At 60.2% G+C, this 14,612-nt stretch overlaps 1 protein-coding gene across 1 annotated transcript in view; it reads left to right on the top strand.

Annotated features, from left to right (window-relative positions):
- Gtf3c1 (general transcription factor IIIC subunit 1) overlaps positions 1-12,597 on the top strand; it is a 43,813-nt gene extending 31,216 nt beyond the window's left edge. Inside the window, exons 21-37 of the mRNA XM_090357880.1 lie at positions 658-793; positions 929-1,010; positions 1,108-1,296; positions 2,006-2,163; positions 2,642-2,784; positions 3,685-3,766; positions 4,707-4,819; positions 6,395-6,457; positions 6,867-6,960; positions 7,794-7,966; positions 8,591-8,878; positions 9,203-9,462; positions 10,236-10,516; positions 10,883-11,309; positions 11,647-11,698; positions 11,873-12,065; positions 12,142-12,597. Coding sequence (XP_090214006.1) covers positions 658-793; positions 929-1,010; positions 1,108-1,296; positions 2,006-2,163; positions 2,642-2,784; positions 3,685-3,766; positions 4,707-4,819; positions 6,395-6,457; positions 6,867-6,960; positions 7,794-7,966; positions 8,591-8,878; positions 9,203-9,462; positions 10,236-10,516; positions 10,883-11,309; positions 11,647-11,698; positions 11,873-12,065; positions 12,142-12,345 — 2,938 coding nt within the window. The 3' untranslated portion in view covers positions 12,346-12,597. The remainder of the gene's footprint in view (positions 1-657; positions 794-928; positions 1,011-1,107; positions 1,297-2,005; positions 2,164-2,641; positions 2,785-3,684; positions 3,767-4,706; positions 4,820-6,394; positions 6,458-6,866; positions 6,961-7,793; positions 7,967-8,590; positions 8,879-9,202; positions 9,463-10,235; positions 10,517-10,882; positions 11,310-11,646; positions 11,699-11,872; positions 12,066-12,141) is intronic.
- The last annotated feature ends 2,015 nt before the right edge of the window (positions 12,598-14,612 follow it).

The raw sequence follows: 14,612 nt of genomic DNA, 5'->3' as shown, positions 1-14,612 counted from the left end.
TAGGCCACCCTCCCAGCCCTAGCCTACATATTGTTTCTGAGTTGACATGCACGCTGGAACCCAAGTCCTGGGCATTGTTCCTAAGCTTTCACTGATCGAGGTTGGTGCTTCACCACTTGAACCACCGCTATGGATTTTTGCTAATAGTTAGAGATAAGTCTGTAGGACTTTTCCTGCCTAGACTTCAGATCTCAGCCTCCTGAGTAGCTAGGGTTACAGACGTGAGCCACCAGCATCCAGCTCACATACTTTTTATTTTAATTTATTTGTGTGGTACTGTGGACTGAACCCAGGGCCTTGTGCATGCTAGGCAAGTACCCACCACTAAGCCACATTCCCAGCCTCACATACTGTGTCTTAATTCCATCTATTGGAAGTTGGAAGTTTAATCCTATGTAACCATCTGCCTTCTTTTTTTTTTTTTTTTGTGGTGCTGGTACTGGGGCTTGAACTCGGGGCCTCTTGCTCTCAGGGCTAGTTTTCATTTGCCCCACAGCTCATCTTTTGTCTTTGATGGGAAGGTGGCCATCTCCCAAGCTCTTTGCCCGTTCCTGTTGGTGCTTTTCCGGGGAGGTGAACTCTGGTCACACTCAAAGGGCACCCCTCCCGCCCATACACACTGTAGTCTCTTGGTTTCCTCTTCTGTTTCTTTCTCAGGGGGAGCCGCGAGGTTGTGGATGAAGGTGTGGTACCTGGAGATGGGCTGGGAGCTGCCGGGCTTGATTCTAGTTTCTATGCCCACCTCAAGCGCAACTGGATCTGGACCAGTTACATCATCAACAAAGCCAGAAAGGTGGGTGGGTTCTGGATGCGGGGAGGGGGGGAGAGGTCCCCACTGCGCCTGAATAGGCAAGCCACAGATGAAGCCCTAGCCTGGTCGGAGGGGCTGCCTGGACCCCGTGACTTCAGTGCAGTGCTTGTCTTTCAGGAGAACATTGTCGCCGAGAGCGGGTTCACTGTGAGGCTGCAGACCTTCCTGTCCCGGCGCCCCATACCGCTGGCTGCCGGAGGTGTGTGCCGAGCCCCGCCTGCCCGCCATGGAGGCCACGGGGCATGCTGGGCCTGGCAGCCCCAGCTGAGGCCACTGTGTCTTAACGTGCTTTCCAGGCACAGGCCGGCTGCCGGTCTGGGGAGAAGCGAAAACAAACATGGACGTGTACGCGGAGCGGGAGGAGCTGTTGCAGCTGGACCAGGAGTCGCTGCTGGGCCGCAACCACCGAGTGCAAGGCGGCAGGAGCCAGAAGCGGAGGCGGCTGAAGAAGGACCCTGGGAAGAGGATGAAGAGGAGTAAGAAAGGTTCTGCAGGGTCCTTGCCTCTTCTGGGCTTCGTGATTGGGTGCCAGGGCTGTGCAGGAGACGCGGGTTGCTGGGCTTGGCCCCACACCCAGAGGGCCGTGCACAGGCTCCCCGCGTGCCCCCCACCTCGTGCCCTGCATGCCTTTCCCTCAGCTCCTCCAGAATGTCCTCATCCCCCACTGAGCCCTGTTCAGCTTTGCTTTGCCTCTTCTGTCTGTCTTGGGTTGTCTGGATGTGGAGGAGCACTGGAGCCCCCTCCACACATCCCTTGGGTCCTCGTCCAGTCTTATTTGGGGTCCTCCATGAGACAGCAAGTGTCAGCTTTTAGATCCACTTGCATGTCACCAGGGTGGTCCCCATGTGTTATACAACAGCATTGAGGCAGGAGCCTGCCTTCAGTGGCTTGTTCAGTGGGTGCTCCGTGGTTGGGGGCCCTCTCAGTTTGGCTGATTGTGGGAATCTGGAAGGGTAAGCCCCCCTCAGAGGACGTGGCATCCAAGGGGAGCAAGCACGAGCCAAGATCAGCAGACAAACAACAGTGGGCTGCCCTGGGGCTGCCCGGCCTGGCACCCGGAAACTTAGCCAGAGGAAGGGGAATGGCGTAACAGGAGGGCCAAGTCTCCTGCGGGCGCCCTGAGAAGGTGGAGTCTCTGGAGTGGCAGCTCCGTGCCGGCCACCTGAGGCGCCCTCTCCTCTCCCTGTGGTTCAGGTGAGCTCCCGGAACCTGCAGACAAACGGCTGCGCTACCACGACGAGGCGGACCAGAGCGCCCTGCAGAGGATGACACGGCTGCGCGTGTCCTGGTCCACGCAGGAGGACGGGCTGCTCATGCTCTGCCGCATCGCCAGCAATGTCCTCAATGCCAAGGTGCCCCGCCGGCCCTAGCCCCGCCCCCAGCCCGCCCCGCCCCTTTCAGGCCCCGCCCCCAGCCCATTGCCACTGGCGTGGCCTGACTCTGAGGCCAGTACTCATGGAGCCTCTCCTGTCCCAAGTGCCTCACATCCTTGGGGCTGGTGACACTGCATGGCCCAGCTCCTTGAGTGTCTCCACTCCCTGCCTGTGTAGCAAACCCTTCTTTTGTAATGGTGCTGGAGCCAAAGCGTGCCCCAACTCTCCCCACCCCACCACCACCGCTAAGGCTCCTCACCAGCTCCTGTGCCCTTCAGCTCGGGGCCATCCTGTCTGTAGAAGGCATGAACATTTGTGCTTCACAGCACCACACATGCAGTGTGCCCTCAGAGGCGGTGGTGACCTGTCGGCCACAGAAGCCAGTTAGGATCCCCAGTCCCCGGTCACTCCTCAGACCCTACAGGCACTGAATTTCCGTTTCTGCTCTTGGGTGCAGGTGAAGGGCCCGTTTGTCACATGGCAGGTGGTGCGGGACATTCTGCACTCCACCTTTGAAGAGTCCTTGGATAAAACTTCTCACTCAGTTGGCCGGAGAGCCCGCTACATAGTCAAAAACCCTCAAGCCTATCTGAACTACAAGTAAGCAGACAATCCTTAGACTTCTAGGCCATTCTCTCCTCCAGCCTTGCCTACCTCTCCAGCGGGGGATGCAGGTGGAGCCTGTCCTATGTAGAGTCTGCCTGCTGGTTGCCCTTGGTTTTCCTGGGGCCTGGCATGGTCTGGGCAAGCGCCCTGCCGTGTGTGCTTTTCCATTCTGCCATCCACTGAGTGGTCTTGGAGTCCATGGGCAGGGGTGGAGGCCAGTTCACCTTCAGCTTTGCTCGCTGGGAGCAGCCCATCTTGTAGCTCACTCACAAGAAATCAGGACCTGAGATCATGGGACAGAACACACTCAGCTCCATCCCCACAGTGCCGTGACCCGGGAGTCACAGCCTCTGCCTCTGGCTGGGCTGTTAGCAGCAAGCTCATCCCTCCACAGGAGTGAGAGGGGCCAGGGAGAGGGGTGGGTGCTTGATGCCCTGGGCCAGGCCCTCGGCTGCCTGCAGTTGGCCACACTGTGAGTGGGCAGTCCTGACACTGTTGACTCTGGGACTGCACTGGGGCTGTCACCTTGCCCTCTGCATACCAGATGCCAGTGTGACAGCTAGACAGCCCCACCCTCAGGAGCAAAATCAGGATCAGGCCTTTCCCCGTGGCTCCTTCCCCTCTGGAGTCCTCCCTGGATGACCCTCCACCCTGACCTCGTTCAGAAAGAGAAGCAGGTCTGGGTAGAGAGGTGTCACAGATAGTGGCCGTGCAGTGAGCGCTGGATCTGGGCTGCCTGGCCCAGGTTGTGGAGTGACAGCCACATGGCCAGGACCAGCGTCACAGGGGCAGAGGGTGTGTACTTAAAGGACCGTGGAGTAGAGAAGCACCCTGCTGGCCAGCACGTGGACACAGGTACAGCTCCAGACTTCATTCTCCCTTGCCTTGGCACAGGGTCTGCCTAGCTGAGGTGTACCAAGATAAAGCTCTCGTTGGAGACTTCATGAACCGACGGTCTGACTACGAAGACCCAAAGGTAGGCCTCAGGGCCCAGCCTGCTTTAAGCCTGGTAGCAAGTGCTGGCCTGGTCCCCCAATGGTGCCTCTGCCAGGCCCACAAATGGGATCCGTTTCCTGCTCCTTTGGGAAACTAGTGTTCAGTCCTTCAGCCTTGAACTCCCAACGTGGGGCAGCTCTTCAGAAATGGAGCCACCCAGCCTTCCCAGGGTGCTGCTTTCCGTGTGTTGATGGTGGTGGGTGAGGAGTCTGCTTGTGTTCACTTGCCGAGCTGTCCCAGCCCTGCCCCAGGCGCCTGTCCAGTACCTAAGAGGCCAGGAGGGCAGTAAGCCCCTATGGAGAGGAGGCACAGGCTGCCAGGCTGCTGGGGTCATGGGGATGCAAGTGACAGACCAGTGCAGCCTCCTGGGCAAGCCGTCTGGCGGTGGCAGTGCCATGTTCACCCAGGCTGTATAGACCAGCAGAGGGCACCTCTCCATACTGGGGGGGGGGGGTCACCTTCCTGTCTACCAGTCACTGAAGGCTGCAGGTGACCACTAGAGCTCAGCCTCCCCCCCACCTTACCAGAGCTGCCCCAGAACCCCAGGGGCCTGAGCCCCTCAGCTGGGCCCCAGCTGTCCAGTCTAGGCTGAGTGGCGTGAGTGGTGACTGTTCTGACTCCCAAACACACACAGGGCAGGCTCCAATATTTAAGAAAAGATAGAGTCAAGCGCTGGTGGCTCACGCCTGTAATCCTGACTACCCAGTACGCTGAGAGCTGAAGATCATGGTTCAAAGCCAGCCTGGGCAGGAAAGTCCGTGGCTGAAAGGGAGGCAGGGAGCACGCATGCCCCAGAGGCTCCTGGGGTGGGAAGGTCTGCCGCCTCCCTCTGTGGATGCGGGGAAGGAGTTGGTCACAAGACGTGGCTTGATGCCTCTCCATGGAGGGGCAGGGCTCACCTCTCCCCACTCACGTCAAAGGTGTGTGCCGATGAGTTCAAGGAATTTGTGGAGAAGCTGAAGGAGAAGTTCAGCTCGGCTCTGAAGAACACAAACCTGGAGATCCCTGACACGCTGCAGGAGCTGTTCTCCAGGTGAGCTCCAGGAGGGACAGTCAGTGAGGCTTCGCAGGTGACACGTGGTGACGTGAGTGAGGAGAGCTTGGTGACAGCTTGAGCCACCGCTGAAGCCACAGACACAGGGAGGAGCCAGCACTCAGCTACACACAGCAGCACACAGCCAGGGTTGACCCTGGGCGGCTCCATGCCAGAGCCCTGCTCTCTCCAGCCCAGCCACTCAGCTTAAGAGCTCACTGGCCTTCCAACACAGAACCCTCTAAAAATGTGCAGTCCAGGCCTATAGGCTGGTGGTGGCAGTGTGAACCCTTTGTCCCCACTGCTGGACAGAGCGCTCATTGGCAGCTCCTTCTCTCGCTGAGTGCCCATTGGCTGTCACTTTTCCATCCAGCCATGGCCCTGGCACTAGGCCCAGGTAGTGATCCTGGGCTTGGCTGCCTTTAGCCCTTTGCTGGGCTTGGCTTTACTTCTGCAGTAAACTGTTTCTAGAATCCCACATGGCACATGTTCAGTTTTAAATACATCTCTGGCCTGTTGACCTGCTTGTGATTTATGTCCCCACATTTGCAGTAAAGCAGGAGTCAACTTCTGGAAGAGCCTCTAACAGCAGAGCTCGGGATCCATAGTGGGGACCGAGCTCGTGGCACTCGTAGTGGTTTAACACTGGCCTTGACCCAGAGCCCTCTACAGGCCAGGCAGAATGGAAAAGAGTTCTGTACTTTTCCCGCTTGGCTGAAAGTAGTTGATGCACTTCTCTGAAAAGGGGCTTTTGCTTGGCACTGTATTTCAGGAGGACATGTCTTACAAATGTCTATGTTCTTAAAATGGTCACTCTTTATACTTTTTTGCTTGGGATGAGACTCACAGAAGAGATAGAGAAGTCGTCATCATTCTACCATCAAAGGCAACAATTCTCTCATTCATTCATTCATCCATCCATCCATCCATCCATCCATCCATCCATCCATCCAGTATTGGAGCTGGAACCTGAGATGTTCTTTCTATCCTGCTGAGGCATACCTCCCTAGCCCTTAGTTGTTTGAGGCAGGGTCTTACTCTGTAGTCCAGGCTGTCCTTCAGCTCAGAATCTCCCTCTCCCTGGAGTTACTGGCGTGGGCCACCACATCCAACTTCCTTGTGTGTGTTTCCATAGCCTGTGTTCGTGATGTGTGGTGTGTTAACCGTTAACTAGTCACTGGGTAGTATATGATCACTGAAACCTGAGACTTTGTTCTTTTATCCCTTTCTCGGTTCCAGCTGCCTTCTACCTGGTTTCTCGAGATCATTCTTTTCAGATTCCTTGTAGAATCTTCCAGGCTCTTCTGGTGTCTTGTTTTCTAATCATAGTGAGCCTAGTTCTGCATCCTACTCTAGTAGCTAGGCCCTGGGTCCCAGTCAGTCCATCCTCTCCACCTGTCCTGCTTAAGACAGCTTCACTTGATGGGCACAACATGGTACAGTGTGGTTGAATTCAGTATGTAGTGTTCGGCTTTGGGTGAGTGTGGCATCCCGTCCCACTTGTCAGCAGCAAGCGGCCATCTCAAGCCAGCACCAGCTCAGCCATCACTGCTGTGCTCTCCTGTCCCCCCGCAGGTACCGCGTATTGGCCATCGGGGATGAGAAGGATCGCATCCGGAAAGAGGACGCCCTTCACAGGTGAGGACACTCACGGGAGCCACCACCTTTCCCTCTCTCCTCTGCTGCTTGGTTCACCTGTCTGCTCCCAGGGGCAGAATAAGAGGGTAAGACAGTGCCCAGTCTGCTGCCACAGACTACCTTAGCCAGCTGTCCTGTAACTAGTTCTAGCCATGGCATCCATTGCCACTGGGCAAACCCTTGCCCCCCGCCCCAGCCCTCCTTGGAAACTTGTAAGTCCTAACAGCACCTGTTGGGGTTGTGTTTGGCTCTGCATTGTGACTGGCTTTGGTGCTCACGTGAAGGCCATCAGGCGAATGGGCAGGGACCCGAGTCAAACGTGAGGAGAGGCAGAGCCCCCTCCGGTCCCCTCCGGCCCCCTCCGGCCCCGCCTGTCCCCACCCCTTCTCATGCTGTGCCACCTCTTCAGCGTGGACGACATCCATTCACTGGTGCTGCAGAACCTGATCCAGAGCACACTGTCCCTGTCCAACAGCCAGATGAAGTCCTGCCAGTCCTTCCAGGTGGGTGCCCGCTGTTCCTGTGCCGCTGGGCTCTGGAGGCTCCGGCCCTAGCGTCTGCCATCTTTGTCAGAGGCTTTGTTCGCTTATTTTTGTGTATTTGCGGGGCTTGTACACACTAGGTCAATGTTCTTACCACAGAGCTGTGTCCAAGTCTGTGCTGGGGCTTGAGCACAGAGGTAACGCCAGACATCGCCCTGTGCTAGTTCCTGGAGTCTCTGCCTAAAGAGACTTGGAGCAGGTGCTGCTGGCGCACGCCTGTAATCCTGGCTTCTCAGGAGGCTGAGATCGGAGGATCAGGATTCTAAGCCAGCCTGGGCAGACAAATTGGAGACCTTTTATTTTAAAAGTCAATTATGGGATTTGAACTCAGGGCCTGGGCTCTGTATGTGAGCTTTTTTTGCTCCAGGCTAGCTCTCTACTACTTCCTGATGATTCGCTGGACATGAGTCTCACAGACTTTCTTGAAGCCAGGTTGGCTTCACACAGTGACCCTCAGATCTCTGCCTCCTGAATAGTGCCTGTCTCTGAGAGACTCCAGTCAGCCAGCAAAAAAAAAAAAGCCAGAAGTAGAGGTGTGACTCAAGTGGTAGGGCTCCAACCTTGAGTGGAAAAAGCTAGCCCGAGGCCTTGAGTACAAGCCCAGCACCGACACACACAGAAAAGATAGGCTTTGATGTCTGCTGCCCCCCTTTCCCACCTGGTAGACACCTGTAGGTGGGACATGGGAGAAGCGCCATCGCCAGCCGGCCTCCTCTAGGTGTCCCCATCCATGACCTGTCTGTCCCTGGGCCCGGCGCCTCCCTCACCTGTCGTCGTCGGGTGCTATGTTGCAGACGTTCCACCTCTACCGCAAGTACCGGGAGCCGGTGCTCGTCAAGGCCTTCGTGGACTGCCAGAAGAAGGGCCTGGTCAACCGGCGCCGCGTCAACCACCTCCTGGGCCCCAAGAAGAACCGGGCCCTGCCCTTTGTGCCCATGTCCTACCAGCTGTCCCAGTCCTACTACAGGTGCGCTTCCGCCGGGCCCGGCAGGGCTTTGAGTTCAGGTGTGGCCGAACTATGTTTGTCTTCCTCTGGCTCCGTGGGGTAAAGTTGGTTCCAGACTTCTCTGAAAGTAGGGGAGCCCCTCCAGGTCGGGGCGCGTTGTTGCCTGGCCCGGCCCTCGCAGGGCTGGGGTTGAGCTCCGAGCTCCTTTCTGAGGACGCTCGTGCCGTGGCCCATGGGGGCAGCAGCAGGTGTCCTGGCTGTCCTTGTCATCCTCGGCCACCCAGAGCAGGGCCCTCCAAACTCCCTGGAACAAAGGAACGGGCTGCCCCCCCCCCCACGAGTCCCACCAGCCTCGGGCCGGCCCAGCCGCACGCAAGCACTGGCGGGCAGTCCCTCCCCCTCCCCTTGGCTCTGTCCAGCCTCCTGGCCTATTTGCCTTCCTGGAAATAGTCGTGGGTAAAGAGTCAGACACAAGATCAAGTGCAGCAGGGCTGTCTGACCTCGAGCCCATTTCTGGGCTTTGGGCCAAAGTTCCTCCTGGGCCGAGGTCAGAGGGTGGGGTGCGCCCTTGAATGGCCACAGTGGGGGATGCTTGTGACCAGAGGAAGAGGAGAGCCTGCCCACCGTCCTCCTGTCCCCCTGCAGGCTCTTCACGTGGCGCTTCCCCGGCACACTGTGCACCGAGTCCTTCCATTTCTTCCGCCGGATCCTGGCTGCCGGCAAGCTGGACCAGCCTGACTACTTTGCCTTCAGAGACCAGGACAGCAGTGACTCCGTCCACCACGTGGTGCCCTTCGCTCTGGACGGCCCCGGAGGCCACTGCGTGACAACCCTTATCCTCTTCTCCCTGGGCCTCATTTCTGTGGATGTCCGGATCCCGGAGCAGATCGTGGTGGTGGATAGCTCCATGACGGAGAGCGAGGACATGAAGAGGTGAGCCGGGGCCCGGCGTGGCCACTGCGTTTGAGTTTGGGTCCTATGACCCGGTCCTGTGACCCGGCACCCTAGCTTTGTTCCTTTCCTCTCGTTGCTGTGCTGTTCACCCCTCCAGCAGCCGTTCTTCATTCTGCACACATGCCAGGTTTTACTGCTTGGCATCTGGGTCTGTGCTGAAGGAGCTGGGGGCCCCTTGGAAGAACTAGGAGTACAGGGCTGACAGGCCCTCGAAGGCCACCTAGAAAGCCAGGCCGGGGCCATGGGAAGGGCAGGGAGGGGACCCCTGAGTCCAGCCAGCAAGCTCTCCTCCTCCTCTGCCAGCCTGGGGAAGGACGGGGGCTTGGATGAAGATGAGGATGAAGAGGAAGACTTAGACGAAGGCTCGGGAGCCAAGCGCCAGGGCGTGGAGGTGAAGGCCCAGCAGGCCTCGCACACCAAGTACCTGCTGATGCGGGGCTACTGCGCGCCCGGCAACGTCAGCACACGCAACCTCAACCCCAACGACAGCGTGGTGGTCAACTCATGCCAGGTGAAGATGCAGCTCCGCAGCTCCCCAGCTCCCAGCCACCTCGGGCCCCTCGGTGAGTCACCTCCAGCCCACAGGCCAGCCACACACAGCCCCAGCTCCCTCGGGGGGCAGTACTGGGCCCACTTTAGCTTGGGGGCGGGGGGTCTCCTCCAAACCCTTAGTTTGACGCTTTCCTAGTTTGGCTGGCACTGGTCCTGGGCGCCTGGCTGAGGGATGAAAGCACCGCACGTTCACAACCTCCCTCCCTCCTTTACACTCAGCTCGGGTTGCCCTGGAAACACTGCTTATTTAACCCTGTTTGAGGCCTGTCCCCACTCCTTTCCCCTGCTCATCCTTCCCCCTGGCTGGCCGGCGCTCATGCCTGTGTGATGCAGGCTGAGCATGTGCTCCCGAAATCAGAATTCTGCATTTGCTGGAGTCCTGGCTACTCAGGAGGCTGAGGTCTGAGGATCTCAGTTCACAGCCAGCCCAGGCAGGGAAGTCCCAAGAGACTCTCGCCTCCAGATAACCACCAGAAAACCAGAAGTGGCACTAGCCTTGATCAAATACACTCAAGGACAGCACTCCTGTCCTGAGTTCAAGCCCCACGACTGACCAAAAAAAAAATTCTATGCATTGTCTGGAGTTTGGACCCAGCAAAAATGTGATAGGAATTGTCCGGGTCTCCCGTTCAGAGCAGAGCCTGACGATCCCCGTGCCAGCCTCTGCCCTGCAGAGGTGTGAGGAGCAAGGGGTCCAGTGCACCCCGTGTGCGGGCATGGCTGGGCTGGGAAGCGAGGGCTCCCCAGGCTGGTTCCCTTATCCTCCCTGTGAATGCCCTGGCAGGCACTCCTCTGGAAGAGCTCCCCGAGGGCATCTCCTGCCTCCCCGACACCTTCACCCGGCTGGCCTGCCCGCCCGACCAGGCCTCCAGCGTGGAGGACTTTGCCCACCAGATGGCACTGGCGGGGTACAGCTCGGAAGACGTGTGCGCCGCCCTGGAGGTCCGCAGCTCGGTGGCCGCCGCGGGCGCCTTTGGGGTGGACAGGGAGAAGCTGAGCCGGAGCTTCGCAGCCTTGGAGAGGACCGGTGGCCAGCGCACCAAGACGTTCTCAGACTACGTCCAGGTAGGCCGTGCTGCAGGTGAGCCTGGTAGAAAAAGGAGAGTGTCTCCCCCACGTGCCAGCTTTCCCTAGAGCCCCACTGCTACCCGGCCCGCCCCCCCAGCCCCCACCTGCTGGATACCGCCTCACCACCTGCTCCTCCATCCCAGTGACCCTAGAGCCCAAAGAATGGCCAAGCATGTGGTCCCTGGACCTGGGCTGGCCTGTCCCTCTCCTCCCCCGCCACGTCCAGCAGCTCCTGGACAGAGCATAACCAGTGCTAGGTCCAGAGGGGCATGGTGTTTGGGGTAGGTCCCATGGGGGGAGACGCGTGGGTCCTGCCAGTGACCCCCCCGCACGCATACACACCTCCACGTCCTGCTCTCCTAGGAGCTCCTGGAGCAGCAGCAGGTGCTGGAGGTAGGCGGGAACACAGTCCGCCTGGTGGCCACGGCCCACGCTGACCCCTGGCTGCTGCACTCCGTGCGACCCAGAATGGAGGAGGAGCCAGCCACGCCGAGGAAGCACACCCCACCCCGGTGCCCCGAAGGCCCAGACCCCGCGCTCAGCCCCCTGAGTGGCAAGCGGCGTGCCCAGTTGGCCAGCCAGAGCAGTGACCCTGGTGCTGAAGACAGCCTGAGCCCCCCTGCCAAGCGGCCCACGCTCCAGGACGTGCGACTGGCCTCAACTCCTGAAAACACGGGAGTGGGGGGCCCCGGGCAGGAGGGCCAGGAAGCTGCCGGCACCCCCTGCGTCCCAGGCCCTGAGCAGCTGAGCTGTCAGGTCCACTCTCCAGAGGATGCTGCAGACCCCAGAGGTACTGACCAGGGCACCCCACTGGCCCCGGCCCCACTCAACACCTGGCAGCCAGGACTTCCCTGTTACGTCCCCACCAGAGAAGCCACTCTTTTCCCTGGACACGTCTCACCTCTGCCTTGTGGCCCAGCTTCTGGGTGGCAGATGAGGGTTCACATCCCCCTGGTAGAAGGGCCGTGGGGTGGAGCCCCCCCCCCTGCCCACCGCATGTGCCCTGGCACTGCCCTGGGCTGGGCTGCTGGAGTGCAGGGCCCTTCGGGTGGCTGCTTCTCCAGCAGAGGTGGACGGCAATGGACAGCCTTCCGCCCTCTTACCGCTCCCACCCTTCCTCCCCTCAGGGCCCACCAAGAGCTGCATGGCCGCGGGCCCCTCCCCAGCCACCCAGGAAAGGTAGGTGGGGACTCCTTCAGGGGCCCGCGGTCAGGGGGTCCCTGGGCGCATGCGCACCACGCAGAGGGCTCGTCCTCACCCTCTCCCACGCAGAGCCCTCGTGGTGGGGGGCACCCCTGGGCCTCCACTGCCCCAGGCTTAGCGAGAGCCTCCCCGAGCCCCCCTGTCCCGCAGGAGGCACGAGAACATCTGTTTCGTCAGCCGCCCGTGGCGCAGCGTGGACGGCCACCTGAACGTGCCCGTGTGTAAGGGCATGATGGAGGCCATGCTGTACCACGTCATGAGCCGGCCGGGCATCGCCGAGAGCGGCCTCCTGGAGTACTACGAGGGCGTGCTGCAGCCCGTCGCCGTGCTGGAGCTGCTGCAGGTGGGCGCCCGGGCGGGGAGATGCGGGGGGGGAGGGGGCCCCACGCGGAGCCGGGCTGACCCGTCCTCTCCTCCAGAGCCTGGAGGCCCTGGGCTGCGTGCGCAAGCGGGTGCTGAGAAAGCCGCCGCCCGTGTCCCTCTTCTCGCGGCCGGCAGCGGAGGCGGCCCCTGGGCCGGGGGACGGCTGCATGGCCTTCTATGAGCCCACGGTGGACTGCACCCTCCGGCTGGGCCGCGTGTTCCCCCACGACATCAACTGGAACAAGTGGAGCCACTTTTAGGACCGTGAGACAGCTCCGGAACGGGCCACACGGTGCTCGGACGCCCCGGCTTGGGTGAGCGTGGGAGCCCCGGTGGGGGCCCTGAGCACGGGGTGACGGCCCCCGCTGCCAACCCACCGGCTGCAGAGTGTGCCCAGCGCACGGACTCCAGCCCCCACGGCCTGCTGCCCCCGGGCCACCAAGAGGAAGGGCCTCGTGGGGACGGGTCGTGATGGGGCCCGCGGGGCAGCTGCCCTCCCCCTGCGACCAGGGGGGAAGCTTGGATGGACCGGGGTGTATTTGGCTTAGTTTGTCCCTTCCTTGTTTAGAGATTAGTCCCCTAGCATGTTTGTATTTATTTTTAATTCAAGTGAAGTCAAAGACATTTAGTGTATTTCCTGGCCATCGTTGGCCCCCACGGGTCTGGAGGGCACTGCCTGGGGTGGGTGCCTCCGTGTCACAGTGGTGGACACAGCACCCGACCAACCCCCACTCCCCCACCGCCACCGCCAGCCCAGGCACGCTGCCTCCAGGCCTGCGGACCCCTTGTTCTCCTGGGGTTCTCTTCTGCTCATGTTAAGTTTTTAGTTCATTACCAACATGTTAAAAGAGTTTTTACATTTTGAAAAAGAAATCAGATTCCTCTCTTTTGAAAAGTGGAAAGTTCTAGTAACAGGGGACTTGCCCTCTGGACAGAGGGCTCCTCTCCTGACCACGGGCCCCGTGCACGTGTGTACGTGTGTGTGTACACATGTGTGCACGCACCCGTGTGTGTACGTGCCTGCACCAGGGCCTGGCGCTGCTGCTCCCTAGCTTTTTCACTCGAGGCCCTGCCACTCGAGCCCCAGCTCCATTTCTGGCTTTTGGGTGAGGGTCTGCCCGCCCAGGCTGCCGTTGAACCCAGATCCTCAGCCTCCTGAGTGGCTGGGACTGCAGGCGTGGGCCACCTGTGCCCAGCTGAGATACCACTGTGGGTGAGCCTTCCCCTCTACTCGCTGCTGGCCCTCCGGACACAGATCCCCCAAATGCCCCATCGGTGGAGCCGGCTCCAGCACTCCACAGAGCATCCCTTCGTCTCTCACGGGCTTGGGGCCCCCTCACTTCCCTCCCAACTTCCAGCCCCAGCTGACCCCCACCCAGGGGTACCCCTCGTGGAAGGGAGTGCCCTCCGGGAGCCCCTGGTCCTGTCCTGTCTGCTGCGCCTCCCCACCGGCCCAGCTTCCCACTTCTCCAGGTGACCCTGGGGCCCGGAACTACCCTGAGTGGGCGGCCCCAGTGCCCACTGGCAGGAAGTGGCAGCCCACCACGTGAGAGCCCAAACGCAGCCTCCCGCCAGCCCAGCTGCTCCCTGCCTGCAGTCCCCGGGCTGGGCAGCAGGGGGCAGCACAGCGCCCTTGCTGCCGGGTGCTTGGCTGTTCCACCAGGACAGGCACAGACATCACCGCAGGTATCATGGAGTGTAGTCAGTCTTTGAGGAAGAGCAGAGGGACCCTGGAGGGTGCTGCAGTTGGGAATTAGGGTGCAAGCAAAGCTGGGCCCCACTATGTACTCAGCTCCCTTGGCAGGTCGGGGCTCATTAAGTTGACAGAAGCTATCCTTGGAAGAAATAGATGCAGCAGATGTGAGCCAAGGCTACAAACTAGGCTTTATTGAGGGCCTACTAGGTGCCAGGCTGTAGGCAAAGCTGTCATGGCAAAGCTGCTCCTCTGCCCCAGGCCTCATGAACCACCAACAGCCTCCATCCATCCCCCCATCCCTGCCTCCCTCAAGTCCCCTTCCTGCACGCCTTCTCCCAGCCTGCCCCTCCTCTCCTCCAGCCCGGCTCAGCCTTGGTCTCTGTACCCTTTACCAGGCCCCCGGGCCACGCTGAGCCCTGCACAGGCAGGTGGGTTCCCTGGAGAGTGCACTCCAGTGGTGAGGGTGACTGGATGAAAACCACAGCACACCTGCCCCGGGGTGGGGGAGGGTAGCTGAGCTTCCCATGAATACCTGCACCCCCTGTGAAAACCACCAGTGTTCTAGAACATTCCAAACCCTACGGTGGCTCCCATACTACCCCTGCTCCCACTTCCAGGGACTTCCCCACCAGCCCGCCCCCACCCCCGCCCCGCCCCGCTCCTCGTGGGAAAAGCCAAGCTGCACCTAAAGTTGGGCCTCGTGCTTTTGTTAAAAATGAAAGCGAAAACAGGTGGCGGGGGTGGCTGATACCTGTCACCTCAGGCCCTCAGGAGGCTGAGCTCTGAGGACGGTGGTTCAAAGCTAGGCTAGGCAGGAAAGTCAGCCTTGAG

The sequence above is a fragment of the Megascapheus bottae genome, chromosome 25, assembly GCF_031878675.1.
Source record: "Megascapheus bottae isolate mThoBot1 chromosome 25, mThoBot2.hap1, whole genome shotgun sequence".
NCBI classification, from domain to species: Eukaryota; Metazoa; Chordata; class Mammalia; order Rodentia; family Geomyidae; genus Megascapheus; species Megascapheus bottae.
Note: the sequence above shows the minus strand (reverse complement) of the source record. Positions and strands in the feature narration are given on the sequence as shown.